Source organism: Eremothecium gossypii, chromosome II (genome assembly GCF_000091025.4).
Source record: "Eremothecium gossypii ATCC 10895 chromosome II, complete sequence".
In the NCBI taxonomy this organism is placed as follows: Eukaryota; Fungi; Ascomycota; class Saccharomycetes; order Saccharomycetales; family Saccharomycetaceae; genus Eremothecium; species Eremothecium gossypii.
In genome coordinates this window covers 188,710-204,850 of record NC_005783.5, presented here as the reverse complement: position 1 = coordinate 204,850, position 16,141 = coordinate 188,710, and the positions used below count along the sequence as shown (strand labels likewise).

Sequence of the window (16,141 nt, the reverse complement as noted above, 5' to 3'; positions counted from 1 at the left end):
ATTCGTGTTGATTTGACCAACCGGGGACGCCAAAGCGTTATATAACGGAGCTGCCGGGGACCGAAACTCACGTTGTACGAGCAAGCGAGCGCGTTTTGAGATCCGGGTAGCCCGGGTTGGCCGCTTTAGGAAGCTGTTGCGCGGCCCAATGGAAAAGGCAATATGGATGACCCAGTATGTCCGGGTGACCGCAAAAGTTTTCTGGTCCCGGCTCCGGACAAGAAGTCGGACATTTCGTGATTGGTCCACCGAAGCCAATGAAATTCCGCTGCGGAATTAAAAAATGTAGTGCTTGATATATAAAGTGAGTAGTGCGAATAGGAATTAAAGCCTGCCCGGACGCACGAGTGCCTTGACGGTATCAGCAAGACATAATGGACTCTCTCGCGCGTCAGTCGGCGAAGATTTGCCCCTTCGTCAGTAGAGTGACCTCATCCATGCAGCAGGTGCAGGTTCTGCACAAGACCAACATGTCGGCGATGGCTCAGCAATGCCCGGTGATGCGGAGGGCGATGGCGGCTCGCGGCTACGTGACGGCCTCGCCACCGGCGGGGGCCGCAGCGGCGGACGTCGGAGAGGCGCGGCCTATTACGCCGGTGCTGGAGCGCGGCACGCAGGAGCGGACGTTTGACTACGACGGACTGTTCGAGACGGAGTTGCAGAAAAAACGCCTCGACAGCTCGTACCGGTTCTTCAACAACATCAACCGGCTGGCAAAGGAGTATCCGATGGCGCACCGGCTGGAGGAGGAAGACAAGGTGACTGTATGGTGCTCTAACGACTATTTGACGTACTCGCGCAACGAGAAGGTCATGGAGACCATGAAGCGCACGATCGACAAGTACGGCGCGGGAGCCGGTGGCACACGGAACATTGCCGGCCACAACCGCCACGCCATGCGGCTTGAGGCGGAGCTGGCCGCCCTGCACAAGAAGGAGGGCGCCTTAGTTTTTTCATCGTGTTTTGTTGCAAACGATGCGGTGCTCTCGCTGCTGGGACAAAAGATGCCGAATATGGTGATTTTCTCTGACGAGATGAACCATGCGTCTATGATCATGGGCATTAAGCATGCGAACGTGCAAAAGCACATTTTCCGTCATAATGACTTGCAGCATTTGGAGGAGCTCTTAGCGATGTACCCAAAGTCGCAGCCGAAATTGATTGCGTTTGAATCGGTGTACTCGATGTCGGGTTCTGTGGCTGATATCCGGAAAATTTGTGACCTTGCGGAGAAGTACGGCGCGCTTACGTTCTTGGACGAAGTGCACTCTGTTGGCTTGTATGGCCCACACGGCGCCGGTGTTGCCGAGCACCTTGACTTTGAAGCCCACCGCAAGGCGGGGCTTGCCTCTCCTGCACAGACCACTGTTCTTGACCGTGTTGATATGATTACCGCCACTCTGGGCAAGTCTTTTGGTTCAGTTGGCGGGTACCTTGCCGCCTCAGAGAAATTGGTGGACTTTGTTAGATCTTATGCTCCTGGTTTCATTTTCACTAGTTCGTTGCCTCCTGCCGTCATGGCTGGATCGGCTGCTGCTGTCTTCGACCAGCGTTCCAGCTTGCATCTAAGGCAGTTGCAACAAAAGCATACGTCTTACGTTAAAACTGGTCTTGGCGATTTGGGCATTCCTGTTCAGCCTAATCCTTCTCACATTGTCCCGGTACTTGTCGGGAACCCTGACTTGGCCAAGCGTGCTTCCGACATTTTGATGGAGAAGCATCGCATCTACGTACAGGCCATCAACTTCCCTACCGTTCCACGCGGGACCGAGAGACTCCGTATCACTCCTACTCCAGGCCACACGAACGACCTGTCGGATGTCCTATTGGACGCCATGGATGACGTCTGGAAGACACTACAGCTTCCACGTGTCAGCGATTGGGCTGCGCACGGTGGCTTATTGGGTGTCGGTGAACCAGACTATGTACCAGAGGCCAACTTGTGGACCGAGGAGCAGATGTCCTTGACGAATGACGACCTACACCCTAGTGTTTTCTCTCCCGTTGAGAAATTCCTAGAAGTGTCTTCTGGTATCAAGGCTTGACGTGGTCATGAAGCTGACCGCCATATATTTATTATTATGATTATATTCGTGTGTCTGAGCACGCGACTGTCCTATGACATCTTTAAGACCCTTGAGGCACAAGATAATATATGATGTATTTAACTTGACATATACATTATAGTGTTCGCTTCGCGTGCCGCGATAGCGGCATGTATACAAGTTAGATAGTCTCAGCAACGATTGGCTAGCACAAGCGGCAAACAGCAAGCTTACAAAGCAGAGGCCTCCTTGTTGCCTTTCATCTCCTGCTTCAATTGCTCGATATCGATGTCCTCCTCCTCGACCTCCTTGGTAGCAGACTCAGGGATCTTGGCCGAAGGGACCGAAGGGAAGGAGGCAGCCGACGAAGCCCCCTGCGAAGGCTCAACAACAGAGCCCTTGCTCGACGAGGCTGTCGATGGAGCCGCTGGCTTTTGCGCAGCTGGTCCCGACGAAGATGGGGTCTTGGGAATAAAGTAGTGCGAAACTGGCCCAAACTTCTCGTCGATCTGCTTGATGTATGGAGCGGCGGTTTCGGAAGCCATCTTCTGTGCCTCAGCAGACTTAGCCTTCGCTAGCGCTAGACCCTGGTGCACTGCGTCATCAATCTCACGCTGGTACTTGTGGTAAACGACTGGTAGCGTGAAAGCACCCACAACGCTCAGTAGAGCTAGGGTCCACACGGAGAAGAAAGACACCAAAATGTGCAGGACGTACAGCAGGCCAGCAGCTTTAAAGGTCTGCTGGGGGGAGGCTGCAAACACGAGCCGGCGCACCTGCGTCTGGTATGCTGGGAGGCGCGCGAGCGCAGCCTCTAGCTTGGGCCGCAGCATCCCCGCCACATTCGGGCACTCCTGGACGCCGTACTTCGTTACTAGACCCTGACCCAGCACGAACTTAGAAGCGAACTCCACGGCGGAGCTCAAGAAGAGCGTGGTGTAAAGCACGCGCAGGAAGAACGTCACCAGGTTCACCTTCTTGAGCACTAGCAGAGCAACCAATAGGCCTCCAAACACCTTCCCGGTTTCGACCGGATTCCTCCACAACAACAAATCACAGTGTCCCATCTTGTTTCTCTTGCTTTGTATTGTGCGATCTTCCTAACGCAATTCCTACCGCGAAGTGGTGAGAAGTGTCTTATGTGGCCTACGAATATCGCCAGCAAGCCTAGGTGGTAGAAGAGTAGAGAAAGACTGTAAAAATCAGCTGAAAAAAATACTACTGAGTTGGCCCCTTTACAACTCAGGGCTCGATGGTGAAACCGAAAAGAAACGATGATCACGTGCCCTCGGCGATAGTGCGATCACGTGCTGGGACGGCTATGTTGCTGATGTCAGCCGTGACTCAGCTAAATCGCGGCGGCATTTCGGCGCATACTATATAACAGCGGCTGCGAGCGCGGCGGGCCGCAGCGGGCGGCCAATGCGGGTAGTGCGGTGTGTGCGGCGGTTTTCTGCGAGCAGAGCCGTGTCAGGCCAGAATACCACAGAGAAGATCGTGCAAGCGCACGCGGTCGGCCTGCGGCCCGGCCACCGGGTGGCGTCGGGCGACTACGTTTCGATCCGGCCGGCGCATTGCATGTCCCACGACAACTCATGGCCGGTAGCCTTGAAGTTCATGGGCCTCGGCGCCACGCGCGTGCACGACGCGCGCCAGGTGGTATGCACGCTCGACCACGACGTGCAGAACCGCTCGGAAAAGAACCTCGCCAAATACCGCAATATAGAGCTGTTTGCCGCGCAGCAAGGCGTGGACTTTTACCCAGCCCGCAGGGGCATTGGGCACCAGATCATGGTCGAGGAGGGCTACGCCTTCCCACTGGGTCTGACTGTCGCGTCGGACTCCCACTCTAATACGTACGGAGGCGTCGGCGCCCTAGGCACCCCCGTAGTGCGCACAGATGCGGCGGCTATCTGGGCCACGGGACAGACGTGGTGGCAGGTTCCGCCGGTGGCACGGGTGGAGCTGACAGGCGAGCTTCCTGCGGGTGTTTCTGGGAAGGACGCAATCGTGGCGCTGTGCGGGGTGTTTGGGCGGGACGAGGTGCTAAACCATGCCGTAGAGTTCGCGGGGCCAGGAGTGGCGCGGCTGACGGTCGAGCAGCGGCTGACAGTGGCCAACATGACGACGGAATGGGGCGCGCTGTCCGGGTTGTTCCCGGTTGACGGGGTGCTCCTGGACTGGTACCGCGAGCAAGTAGCGCGGGCACCAGCCGGCCACGCACGGTTGACTGCAGCCCGCGTGGACGCGCTGGCAGAGCGTGCGGCGGCAATGCAGCCAGACACAGACGCGCGCTACGCGAAGCAGCTGACACTGGACCTGTCATCACTGACACACTACGTCAGCGGCCCCAATAGTGTGAAGGTCGCGCGGCCGATAGCTGAGCTAGCGCCACAGCAGCTCCGCATAGACAAGGCGTACCTCCTGTCATGCACGAACGGGCGCCTGGAGGACCTAGAGGCGGCAGCGGCAGTTCTCCGTGCAGACGGCAGTGTGCGGCAGGTGGCACCAGGCGTCGAATTCTACATTGCAGCTGCCTCTGCCGAAGTGGAAGCACAGGCGCGTGCGCGGGGGACGTGGGACGTGCTGCTGAGCGCGGGATGCATCCCGCTGCCGTCTGGATGCGGCCCGTGCATCGGACTGGGCAAAGGCCTACTGGAAGCCGGCGAGGTTGGCATATCTGCTACTAACCGGAACTTCCGCGGACGTATGGGCTCCAAGGACGCGGAGGCATACCTGGCGTCGCCCGCGGTCGTTGCAGCGTCTGCTGTCCTGGGCCGGATCGCGGCGCCGTGCGAGGTGCTTGGCTTGTCGCCGCCCGCCGCCCCTGCAGTGCGTGCGTCTGTGGCCCAGTGTGGCGCACCCGCCGCAGCGGACGGAGCTGCCGCGGCCGTGGAGGTGCTGCCGGGCTTCCCGCGCGCCATCACAGGTGAATTAGTTCTATGCGATGCAGACAATATCAACACAGACGGGATCTACCCCGGTAAATATACCTACGAGGACGATATACCGCGCGAGACCATGGCGCGCGTTTGCATGGAAAATTATGACCTCGATTTCCAGCACAATGTACATGCCGGCGACATTGTTGTTGGCGGCTACAACTTCGGGACCGGCTCGTCCCGCGAGCAAGCCGCGACCGCGCTGCTTGCGAAGGGCGTGCCACTTGTCGTCGCAGGGTCCTTCAGTAACACGTTCAGCCGAAATGCCATCAATAACGCACTGCTCACCCTGGAGCTGCCGGCTTTGCTGCAGCTACTACGTGAGCGCTACGCAGACGCGCCCTCACAGGCAACTCGCCGCACAGGCGTTTTCCTGACATGGGACGTGGCCGCGGCAACCGTCACCGTCACCGTTGGCTCCCCCACCGGCGAACGCGTGCTGCACCAGAGGGTGGGCGAGTTCAGCGCAAATCTCCAGGAGATCATTGTAAAGGGCGGCCTCGAGGGCTGGGTCAAGCACGCTTTGGCGCAAAGCGCCTAAAACTATATTTATTCCGTAGCCATGACATACTCAGTTACGTAATCTTGTCTGACATCACACGTGATCCAGCAGGCACGTGACTACAGGGCGTGCATTTATCGGTCGTACGAAGAGGTAGGCTGCTTCCTCCAGTGCAGGCGTCCTCCTGAAGCCGCCACATATTACAAGCAATCGTGTTCAGCAGCGTCTGCTGCGCAGTCCTATGTTTTGAGCCACGGCAGCTTCTTTCCACTGGCTCCTTTCTAGCGATAAGTGTGCCTGAGAAGTGAAGCCGGCCGACCAGGACACAAAACGGATGGCCTCAAATGAAATGTCTGCGCAAGATGGCCCAGAGAGCCATAACAACTGGACGGAGACCGCTTGCCCGATATTAATAATTGTAGTAATTATAGTAAGAGATTCATTAGATTAGACAGTACTATGCTAAGGTACCAATGAAGGTGGGAGCCTGAACACTCAAATATATTTTAATACACAAACTAACATTGATACTGAACCAATTCTTATGTGGTATATACTATATCATTAATAACATACTACATACACTATTACTGTGTACATATTTCAACATTATGGGCTTCAATCACGTGATTAAAGATCATATTTTACGGGATATGCATGCGGGAAAATTTTTTAGGCCCGGGCTTTAGGCTGGATAGCGCAGCTTGAAAATCTATCATCACGGGCTTCGATCAACGCTTCGCCTATTGGTCCACGCTCTTGACCCTTCGGTACAGCTCGCCGAACTTCGACGCGAACGTGGGTTGCATCATCTTGGTTGTCTAGTCCGGATATTAGGGATTGGGCTCTTCTGGATTCGGGGTATTGACTATCAGGCACTGTGACAGTAGTTCGCTGGGACTGGCATTAGGGCTACGCACTGATTGATCCTTTTATGTGAATAGGAGAATGGGAGAAGAGACTCTTAGAATTGCTGGGCGCCGCTCCAAGCTGGCGGTCATCCAGTCAGAATCTGTTAAGGAAATCGTGCAGCGCGAGTTTCCAAACTACACCTGCACGGTTCTGGCGAAGCAGACGCTGGGCGATCAAGTGCAATCCAAGCCGCTGTATGCTTTTGGCGGTAAGGCACTATGGACCAAGGAGCTGGAGGACCTCCTGTACGAGGAAGACCTTGACCAGCGCATAGATATGATTGTACACTCACTGAAGGACATGCCCACACAGCTGCCGGAGGGCTTTGAACTGGGCGCCATCACAAAACGTGTGGACCCCAGCGACTGTCTCGTAATGGCTGCCGGGAGCCCCTACAAGACCCTTGGCGACCTGCCGAACGGATCTGTTGTCGGCACGTCCAGCATCCGCAGATCAGCACAGTTGAGGCGGAGATACCCTCATCTTGTGTTTGCAAGCGTCCGCGGAAACATCCAGACCAGGCTGAAAAAGCTGGACGACCCAGAAAATGAGTGTAAGTGCATTATTCTCGCCACGGCAGGCCTGGTTCGACTGGGCCTGGAGTCCCGTATAACACAGCGCTTTGACAGCACTATCATGTTGCATGCAGTGGGCCAGGGTGCGCTGGGCATCGAAACGCGGACCGGAGACGAGCGCTTGCAGGCTATCCTTGCCAAAGTTGCGGACAGAAACAGCACGATCTGCTGCCTTGCAGAACGCTCCCTGATGCGCACACTGGAAGGCGGCTGCTCCGTTCCGATCGGCGTCTACTCCACGTTCGATGAGGAGACGTCGATGTTGACATTGGACGGTCTTGTGGTATCTGTAGATGGCGCGGACGCTGCCGAGGCAACTGTTTCGTACAAGATCAAAAGCGACAAGGAGGATGCCATCGCGTGCGGTCAGCTTTTGGCCGCAAAGCTCCTTGAAGCCGGTGCCAAGAAGATCCTTGATGCCATTCACTTGCCCGAAGCCTAAGCGCAATGATAATTAACACTATGAACGTGTATGACCTTCCTGTATCTATAGCAGTCTACCTCTCATATATTATATGTTTTATCGGGGTGTGTTGATGTATTTATCATTAGATATTCAATGCTTTAAATTCGATGTTCTCGCTGGAAGCTCGACGTGATTTTTTCAATCGTCCCTCATGGCAATTGATGCCATACACGGTTTGCGCAAAGCACTGAGCACATTCAAGAGAAAGTCATATACAAGCTCATTAGCCGACTATGTTGCAATCCTTTGAGCTTGATACGGATTCGAAGCTGCATGAACGTCTCCTCAAGGTCTCCAAGTTTCCCAAGACGCTGGCTTATTGGGAGGAGCTATTGAACTACCTTCTGCAGTTGGCAAGCCCTTTAAACAAGTCGATTGATCGGCAGTTGTGCAAGCTAATCCGGTATGCATATGAATCGATGCTGCTTCAGTTTCCGTATCTCGAAAATTACCATGTCGACTACGCGTTGTTCGAGTTTAAGCTCGGAAGCACGGCGAAAATGCATAAGATCTTCCAGAAAGCGCTGGACATCTTCAACCAGAGGTCGATTTTGTTGTGGGTCGAGTACTTGAAACTATGCAATGAGGTTGTGATGAGCGATAAGGCGCTGTTTAAAAAGTACGAGACAGCGGAACGATATATTGGTCTGCACTTCTACGCAGGCGAGTTTTGGGAGATGTATCTAGAACAGATCCGGCAACGATGCAAGCTACCCCATCGGTATGTGACCATTCTTCGAAAGGTGATTGAGATTCCGCTATATGATTATTCTGTGTTTTATAGTCTATGGCTGCAGTGTATCCAGGACGTAAAAGATTTGAGGCAGTTGAAATGGTTTGCACCGTGTAGTGAACTATGGAAGAAACTCAAGATTAACGTTTGTCTCACATCGAGGCGGGGGCCAGAGCTGCAAGAGGCTAAAGCACAACTCAGAAAGGTTACGAAGGAACTGTACATGGTAGTGCAATACCAAGTGATGGAAATATACAATCTATTCGAGGGCAAGTTGGTTACACATACCTACACCTCACCTTCAACACTTATACCACACGAAGAAATTACGACATGGACCAAATACCTAGACTACACTGCAACCTTGCGTATATACCCACTCACGTCTCTCAACTTTCAGCGTGCAGCTACAGTCCTAGCGCACTACGATGTGGTATGGTTAAAATGGGCAAACTGGCACGCGGAAAGAGAAGGAGACTATGTGTCCGCACAAAACGTTCTAGTAAAGGGCTTACAGTTAAGCAATAGAAAAGCAAGAATTTTGTCCAGGCTTGCTGTTGTAATGATTCGTAACGGTGAGTACTCGGAATTGAACACGATATACGATGACCTCATAACATTATACCAGGGAAAGCTTGATGCCCTTGATCTACAATCATTTCTCGACTACGTTCAGATTAAGGTCTTTTTAACGCAGCCGATTTCCCAAAGTAGGTATAAATCCGCAAATGACGACTTTTTAATATCAGAAGAACTGATGGAAATCATATTGAAACGACTATCTTCTGAAGATGAAGCGGGACATCGTATCCTACTGCCCTTACTAAATCAAATGTACCAACGTGTGCCTCGAGACTTGCTTGAAAAGAAACTCTTCCAACGCATAATTAGTTCAAACTGGTCGCAATTCCTTTCATCGGGCTATTTCTGGTATGAGTACTGCCATATGGTTTGGTTTGACACCGGCAGATCATACCTCGAAAGAAGGAAGTACATTACCAAGGAAATATGGCCCCAAGCGGCCAGATACAGGAATGACGGGATCTGCAATGCTCTTCAACAATTTGCTGCAAGCTATTCTCCTGATGACCTTGCCATCTTGAGTGAGCTTTTTGATTCCAACAGCAAATCTGAATAGGCCTCTATCTCCTTTAAAAGCAGCGTCGTGCATGGGGCTTTGGGTTTACATTGGAAAAAGCCCCAAAGAACAAGGTAATGCATGCCAAAAGTAGCCTTTAATCCACTTCACATTTAGATATTGTTACGCAGTGTATCTATACAAAAAATAACGACAAATAATATCTTTTAGAGCTGGTTCTTTAGACTAGAATAGGGCTCGGTATGCAATACCTCAGATGCTATCTTGATATCCGTGTGGATATCCTCGATTAAAGCCTCTTTCGTGGTGTAGTTTAATTCGGGCCGGATGTAGCCAAGGAAGCTGAACTTAATTTTGGCGCCATAGAAGTCTTCTTCAAAGTCGTTTAAAATGTGCAACTCAACCGTCTTCTTACTGTTGTTATAGAACGGGTTCCATCCTACCGATAACACGATTGGAAAGACTCCACGCTCTGTTTCCGACAGCTTGGAGCCAAAGTTGTATATGACCTCGCTCCCATCATTTCTGTGATGGACCTGCGCTTCTTGGTCCATATTAGGCCTTAACCGGGCCCAGCCAAAATATACTCCTGTGGCCATTTCGTTAACTTCACTAGGCAATTGTTCTATTGGGACATTCGCAGTCGGGATGCCCAGCTCTGCAGAACCTCGCCCAAATCCCGCTACAATGTCCACATACTCAGTGAGTATCGGAAATGGTTGCACTGGCGAGGCAGGGATAGGTATATCTACTGGCCTCCTAGCCATTTCGCAGCAGTCCTTGAGTGTAAAAACGCTGTGCTGACTGATGAAGTTCATGCTAAACGGCAGTTTTTCCACTTGGCTATATATTACGTAAGCCGATATACATGGCATCGAAAGTGAGCTCACCTCAGACCCCGAGATTACAACTTGCCACTTAAAACGGGTGTTTGCAGTCCGCTAAACGCACGTGGGGATTCAAGCTGCCATTTCAGGGAATGATTTAATGCTTCCTGTCTGGTGCCACTCCTCCAGGAGAATCCTCAGGCGGGCTGCACCAACGTATTTTCGGTCGGAAACTGCTGTCGTAAGGTCGTCTGCTACTACTTGCAATAGCTTGCGCGCCTGTTTGCCGTAATGCAGGAGAAGATGGGAGGCTGCGGCGTCCCACCAGCTGCCCAGAAGTACAAAATGCGTGTTGGTGAGAAGAGCCGGGTCCTGGTTGCCTAACCGGGCCAACATCTTCCACGAGTGAGCTATGCCTATTGGGTGTTCTCTGACAGTGATGAACTCTGCTGGGAGGGGTGATCTTGATATAACAGAGTAGAGCGTCATCATCCCACCCATTCTCTCGTCATATGTGGTCTCGTCTTCCCATTTCCCGTCCGAATTGCGCTTCCAGCCCATTCTGATGCGGCCTTCTTCAGTATCGGTATTGCAGGTGTAACCAATTACAAAGGGACATTTCTTGACAACGCGCGCCAGCAGCAACTCATGCAATTCAGGATAGCGGCACAAAAGATGTAAAGTAAGCGTTGCCAAGGGCACGGCTGTCTCCGGTTTCACGCGTGTTTCCGTCTCTGCCTGAGACACAATTGCCTTGGCAATAAAGTTTAATATCCATCTGTACGCAATCATATTGGACCTCGTAGCATCTATCAGCCCCACCATGTCGCGCAAAAGCTCCATCAAGTGAGTGCTGCTATTCGTCAGTTGCCCGAATTTCGGGTTAATCTTCCTCTTATGCTGTGCAAGAAGCTTACGCAGCTCTGCATCCTTCTTGACAGGTTCTACTATGTCGCTCTTGATAGTCCGGATCCGTTCCATATGCCTTCTATACTCGTCCTCGACTTCCTGGAAGTTAACTGCGCCCCTGCGCCGCTTGGCCTCCTCTGCCTCTGCCTCCTTCCGTGCTTCCGCTTCTTGCCGCAGCCGCTCCTTCTCCGCTTGCTCACGCTGCGCCGCAGCCTCGGCCGCCTGCTTCTCCCGTGCTATTTTTCGCAGCTGCTCCTCTTCTTCCCGGCGCCGGCGTTCCTGCTCTTCGCGAGCCGCGCGTTCGCGCTGTTGCTGCTCCAGTCGACCACGCTCTTCCTCCGCCTTCTTCTTCAGGGCCACAACCCTCTCCACCTCCGCGCGGTTGGTGCGTTCAAGGTCCTCCATCTTGTTGCGCAGTGGCTGCAGCATCTCAGCCGCGGTTGCCATCGTATGTACCGGCGCTGCGGCGCTCGTTCTTGTATCCTTATGCACCGTCGTGGCTGCTGCTACGCGCGACGTCACCTTCGGCCGCACAAAGACCCCACCGCCCATTCGCAGCTTGGGCATCTTTTCACTAATATGCATTCGCTCCAGTTGCGCACGCAACGTAACTAGGAGGCTCACGGTATCGGGCTTGTCACCCTCTTTACGCGGCATCCACAGCTGCACCCCATCCGGTTCACAATTCCCGTACCCCAGGACATCTTCCTGCGGCTCATCACGATCAAGCAGCTCCTCAACTGCAAATCTCATACCGATTCCGAAATACCTTGCCAACTACAGCCCGATATTAGGAGTCTGGAGCCTAGCCATATGTATGAGTGCTCTCATCACGTTGTGAAACCGTTTACAACGATTTTTCAAAATGTTCAAATGTCACCTTTTACGTTGTGTGAATGCTGAAAATTTTTCTGAAGTCTGATAGCACAGATGTCGATGTTCACGACTCGGTGCCCTTCACCGGAATATAAACGCATTAGGCCATGATGGGGTGCTTCGCACGTCGCGCATTCAGCACTTCTCAGTATATGGAGAAGGCAGCATGTTCATTGGTCAAGCCTGTACATCATTTGGTGAAAATTGACAAGTCCAAGCTGTCCCCGCGGTTCCCAGAGCTGAAATATCCGAAGAGTGACATTCGGTCGCCAGGCTTCCGGCCTCAGGAGACTCACCAGGACCGTGTGAGGGAGCATTATTTGAATACGCTCCAGGATGACCTGCTTTTGATGAATTACGAGCACAATGCAGAGGTAAAGAAGGGGCTGAAACAGAGGGAGTGGGACGGATCGTCACCGTTCCACGTTAACAGAGCCCCCCGGAAGCCCAAGGGCTCAGTGCGGCAGCACCCGGACATCAAGCCAGTGAACTGGGAAAATGTGCCTGAGATTGAGTCTGTGGTGATAAACTGCTATGTGAACCAGGCGAAGGAGAACCCGTTCCTGGCGATCGGGGCGGCGATGCAGTTGCAGCAAATAACCGGCCGCAAGCCCACGTCATTATACGCGAAGAAAGATATGCCTAGTTTCAAAGTGAGACGCGGAACACATATGGGCGCGATGATTGAGCTGAAAGGGCGCCCGATGTCGCAGTTTTTATCCACGCTGACGGAAATCGTTCTACCGCGGATCAGAGAGTACAAGGGCATTTCCAACAAGTCTGGGAATGGTTTCGGAGGGATATCGTTTGGATTGACGAAGGACGATGTCAAGTACTTCCCGGAGCTTGCTGCCAGTCCAGATTTGTGGCCAAACACTTTCGGGATGCACATTAATATTAATACGTCAGCACAAACCGATAGCCGGGCCAGAACTTTGCTAAGCGGTTTTGGTTTACCGTTCCATGGTCATGAGCGCCTCTGAGACCTCTTACGCACGGCTCCTTCTGTAAATATGTATATGTCATTAATGACTGCTTGGCCTAGGTACATTCCCCGCATTCTGTCAGGAGTCTAGTCAGTTTAAATGATGTTTATAAACGGTCAGTTTTAAGATAACGTACTTATTAAGTTACGTAAGATTATCACACTGTATCCAATTTTATGGTGTTGAAGGACCTTTCCATGTGCGCAATACTGTCTCCGTGGGTCAAAGCAAGGCCCTGCGTCTTCGAGCGGATGCGAACTTCTCCGATGATGGAACCACTAGTAGGGTCTCTCTCGATACACAAATTAGCCAGAGCATCCTCGCCGAAGGTGGACTTCGAGTATAAGTTGCAGCTTAAGAAACGACATTCGGGGTCGGCAAATGATTCTTCAGGAGTCAGGACATTCATATGGGTGACCTCAATCAGCTTATTCAAGTAGTCATGCAGAGTCGGTAGCTTAGATTTGACAACCATTTTGTTCTCCCATTCAAATGCATTCCACATCTTGCGGAAAGAAGCTTCATCACAAACTGCAGGCTTAATGTAGTCCATTGTAGCAACATGGACATCATTTAAGATCACATAGCGTGCATCTTCGCCGTGTCCACCGTCATAAACTATATTCCCAAAGATTATACCAGTATCGGCACTTGAAACCTTCACTGTAACGCTAAATCTGTGGAAACCATGAGGAACTAGATTGGTGCTTGGAGGGTTGCATATAATCTTCAGGTCGCCCAGGGTTGCAAACTGCGCATGCAAGTTTTTCAAAGTTTCTTTCGTCTGGTTAACCAACAATACGTCCAAGATAACATCAAATTGATGGTTTGTAATATAGCACTCAGCGTATATCGGATCACTGAAGCCAGTTAGGGGTACAATCTTCTTGAGCTTAGACGTGATCGAATTAGCTTCTTGCTTGGACACAAATGAACTACCCCGACACGCCAATTCCAAATCATTGTCTATGTTATCAACCGGAGTGTGTTGTGCATTTGCAGCAGCAAATTGTCTAAAGGTGACAGCCTTATCAACTGGCTCCGCACTCTCATTGACGAGGTTGGCGATTTTCTTGTCCAGCTTACGTCTGTTTATGGACAATTGGGCTTTGTAGGAGGATTTCGTAGCGTCCAAGTATGCCATCTCCAAAAGCTTCCGATCTTCGCTAGTATCCTCTGGATCCGTATGATTCATTAATATGGAAATAGCAATCATAATCCGCTCTTGGGCATCTTCATCAATTTGCTTCTCAACAAGTTTACTTTGACCAGCTCTTAGGATACTTACTAGGATCAACAGACCCTCTGCTTTCAAGGCATTAATTATTGATTTGTTGTCAGAGATTTTCTCGAATCTTAAGATCAACTTAACAATAGTGTTTGCCAGAACAGAGCCAGCATAGAAGTACCCGCTGAGAATAAACCGACGGAGTGGTGGACGAGAATCTTTATCTTCCTTCGAGAGCTGTTTCGTACTTTGTACTGTTAGAGCAGACTCAGTAACGTAAGTACCATCCGGAAGAACAGTTGGACCCTTGGGCACGTTATCTTCTGGTATCTCTTCATCCTCATCGGATTCCTTGTTCAAGAGTTTCATCTCGGATTGTACTATTGGCAGTTCACCAATACTATCACGAATGTGCTTCCAGGCTTGTTGAATGTCTTTCTCGGTTTGCGAGTGCTCAGCTAAGATCCAAAGCGCACCTCTGTACGCACGGGCCGAGTTAACGGATGGCAAGGCACTAATTAGATGTTCAAGAATTTCTTCTCTTAATTGAGGATACTTTTCGATCACCTCTTTAGTGAACGATATTACCCCACTCGCACCATCTGAATTCAAATCCCCAATGAACTCCAGAAGCAAGGAGACAACATTTGCTGAAACTTCAACAAATCTAATAGCCACTTTGTGGATACTCTTCGTCAAAAGTTCTCTGTACTCTACGGACTTATCATTTATGTCGCCTACTGTAGACTGTAACTCTTTCTTCAGAAGCTTCACCACATCGTCTACATTGCGCGACGTCACCAACGACAACGCTATGTCTAGAGCCTTTGCACGAACATCCAAATCTTGGTTCCGCAAAACTCGCAAGACATCCAAAGTTAAATCTTCCAAGGAGCGTGGATCTTTTGCCTGGATTTCATCGATTTTGTTCAAAATAATCAACTTAATATTATTGTCAGACTCCTTCACGGCAAGGTCAATCAACTTCGAAGCAACCTGTAGTGAAACTGTAGAAGCGCTCGTTAACACAGTTAACGCAACACCGGCTTCATACACAACTTCGTTCGATGACGTGCTGACCATAAGCTCTTGGAGTAATTCAACGTACTGGCCCTTCAATGAAGGTGTATGAATTGCATCTCTTCTGATAAATTCGATAAATGCAACTTGCAAGAGAGAGTCCAAAACATCAATAGTTGTGATGTGCTCCTGCAAGTATTGTAAGGCCGCTTCGCGATCAAGCTCAGATAAAGCGACAAATGCGTTTCTCTTGCAGACTGGATCAGTTTCTGCGGCCAAGAAAGAGTTAATTATCTCCCGCGCGTCTGGAATCAAATGATCGCTAACTTTGTAAATGGAATATACCGCTAAAATTGCGTACTTCCGCACATAGGCGTGGCGGTAGTCCAAGCATGCTCGAACAGATGGGACCATTTGCTCCAATAATTCTGCCTCCTTCAGTTTCATCAAAAAGCGGAGAGTGTTGCCCCGAATGTACTCGTTAGGATGCTGCAAGTCGTGCTGAATGGCATTACACACTAAGATCATTTCTTGCTTCAACTTCCCCTCATTGTCGAGCTTTGGAACGATTTCCCAGTAGAAATACAACAGCTTCTTGAGCTTCTTGTTCTTAGAGGGCATCACAAACCGGATAATATGCATAAGCAGTTCGGGAAAAGAGTTGCCATCTAGCATTGCAACCAGAATCCGTTTCATCGTCTCGATTTTATCATTGTCAGAACCTTTCTCCAACGCCTTCTGGAAGTCAGACGCAGAGTAAGTGATACTTTGAGGTGTCGTATCGTACACCAAAGTGTAGCTAGGCTGTTCCAGACTTGTCGACATTATTACCAACAGAAGCAACCTCCGCACCAGAGCAAGTCAACCCTTCACAGCGACAACTTTAAAACCTTTATGCTGTGTGTTTATTCTCAGCTTAACTGGTAGCTCGAAATAACGACCCTTTGACGCCACCTTGTCGCTTTGCTCGTCCGGGTAATGATATCGTCTAGCAGTACATAGACAGCCAATATGAAAAGGC

At 51.0% G+C, this 16,141-nt stretch overlaps 9 protein-coding genes across 9 annotated transcripts; 5 read left to right on the top strand and 4 right to left on the bottom strand.

The window, feature by feature from the left end:
• Positions 1-374: 374 nt before the first annotated feature.
• On the top strand, positions 375-2,045 carry HEM1 (5-aminolevulinate synthase; the record flags this gene model as incomplete). Its single annotated transcript, NM_208196.1, has 1 exon — positions 375-2,045. The coding sequence occupies one exon, from the start codon at positions 375-377 to the stop codon at positions 2,043-2,045; it is 1,671 nt and encodes a 556-aa protein (NP_982843.1).
• Positions 2,046-2,275: 230 nt separating this feature from the next.
• On the bottom strand, positions 2,276-3,112 carry RTN1 (Rtn1p; the record flags this gene model as incomplete). Its single annotated transcript, NM_208195.1, has 1 exon — positions 2,276-3,112. The coding sequence occupies one exon, from the start codon at positions 3,110-3,112 to the stop codon at positions 2,276-2,278; it is 837 nt and encodes a 278-aa protein (NP_982842.1).
• A 355-nt stretch (positions 3,113-3,467) lies between these two features.
• Positions 3,468-5,528, top strand: LYS4 (homoaconitate hydratase LYS4; the record flags this gene model as incomplete). Its single annotated transcript, NM_208194.2, has 1 exon — positions 3,468-5,528. The coding sequence occupies one exon, from the start codon at positions 3,468-3,470 to the stop codon at positions 5,526-5,528; it is 2,061 nt and encodes a 686-aa protein (NP_982841.2).
• A 909-nt stretch (positions 5,529-6,437) lies between these two features.
• HEM3 (hydroxymethylbilane synthase) lies at positions 6,438-7,418 on the top strand (the record flags this gene model as incomplete). The annotated part of the gene is made up of 1 exon (NM_208193.1): positions 6,438-7,418. One exon carries the CDS (start codon positions 6,438-6,440, stop codon positions 7,416-7,418), a length of 981 nt encoding a protein of 326 aa, NP_982840.1.
• Positions 7,419-7,675: 257 nt separating this feature from the next.
• Positions 7,676-9,313, top strand: PRP42 (mRNA splicing protein PRP42; the record flags this gene model as incomplete). Its single annotated transcript, NM_208192.2, has 1 exon — positions 7,676-9,313. One exon carries the CDS (start codon positions 7,676-7,678, stop codon positions 9,311-9,313), a length of 1,638 nt encoding a protein of 545 aa, NP_982839.2.
• Positions 9,314-9,480: 167 nt separating this feature from the next.
• Positions 9,481-10,149, bottom strand: FMN1 (riboflavin kinase; the record flags this gene model as incomplete). Its single annotated transcript, NM_208191.1, has 1 exon — positions 9,481-10,149. One exon carries the CDS (start codon positions 10,147-10,149, stop codon positions 9,481-9,483), a length of 669 nt encoding a protein of 222 aa, NP_982838.1.
• Positions 10,150-10,233: 84 nt separating this feature from the next.
• GLE1 (nucleoporin GLE1) lies at positions 10,234-11,763 on the bottom strand (the record flags this gene model as incomplete). The annotated part of the gene is made up of 1 exon (NM_208190.1): positions 10,234-11,763. The coding sequence occupies one exon, from the start codon at positions 11,761-11,763 to the stop codon at positions 10,234-10,236; it is 1,530 nt and encodes a 509-aa protein (NP_982837.1).
• Positions 11,764-11,993: 230 nt separating this feature from the next.
• Positions 11,994-12,869, top strand: MRPL7 (mitochondrial 54S ribosomal protein uL5m; the record flags this gene model as incomplete). The annotated part of the gene is made up of 1 exon (NM_208189.2): positions 11,994-12,869. One exon carries the CDS (start codon positions 11,994-11,996, stop codon positions 12,867-12,869), a length of 876 nt encoding a protein of 291 aa, NP_982836.2.
• Positions 12,870-13,029: 160 nt separating this feature from the next.
• Positions 13,030-15,945, bottom strand: SEC26 (coatomer subunit beta; the record flags this gene model as incomplete). Its single annotated transcript, NM_208188.1, has 1 exon — positions 13,030-15,945. The coding sequence occupies one exon, from the start codon at positions 15,943-15,945 to the stop codon at positions 13,030-13,032; it is 2,916 nt and encodes a 971-aa protein (NP_982835.1).
• Positions 15,946-16,141: the final 196 nt, after the last annotated feature.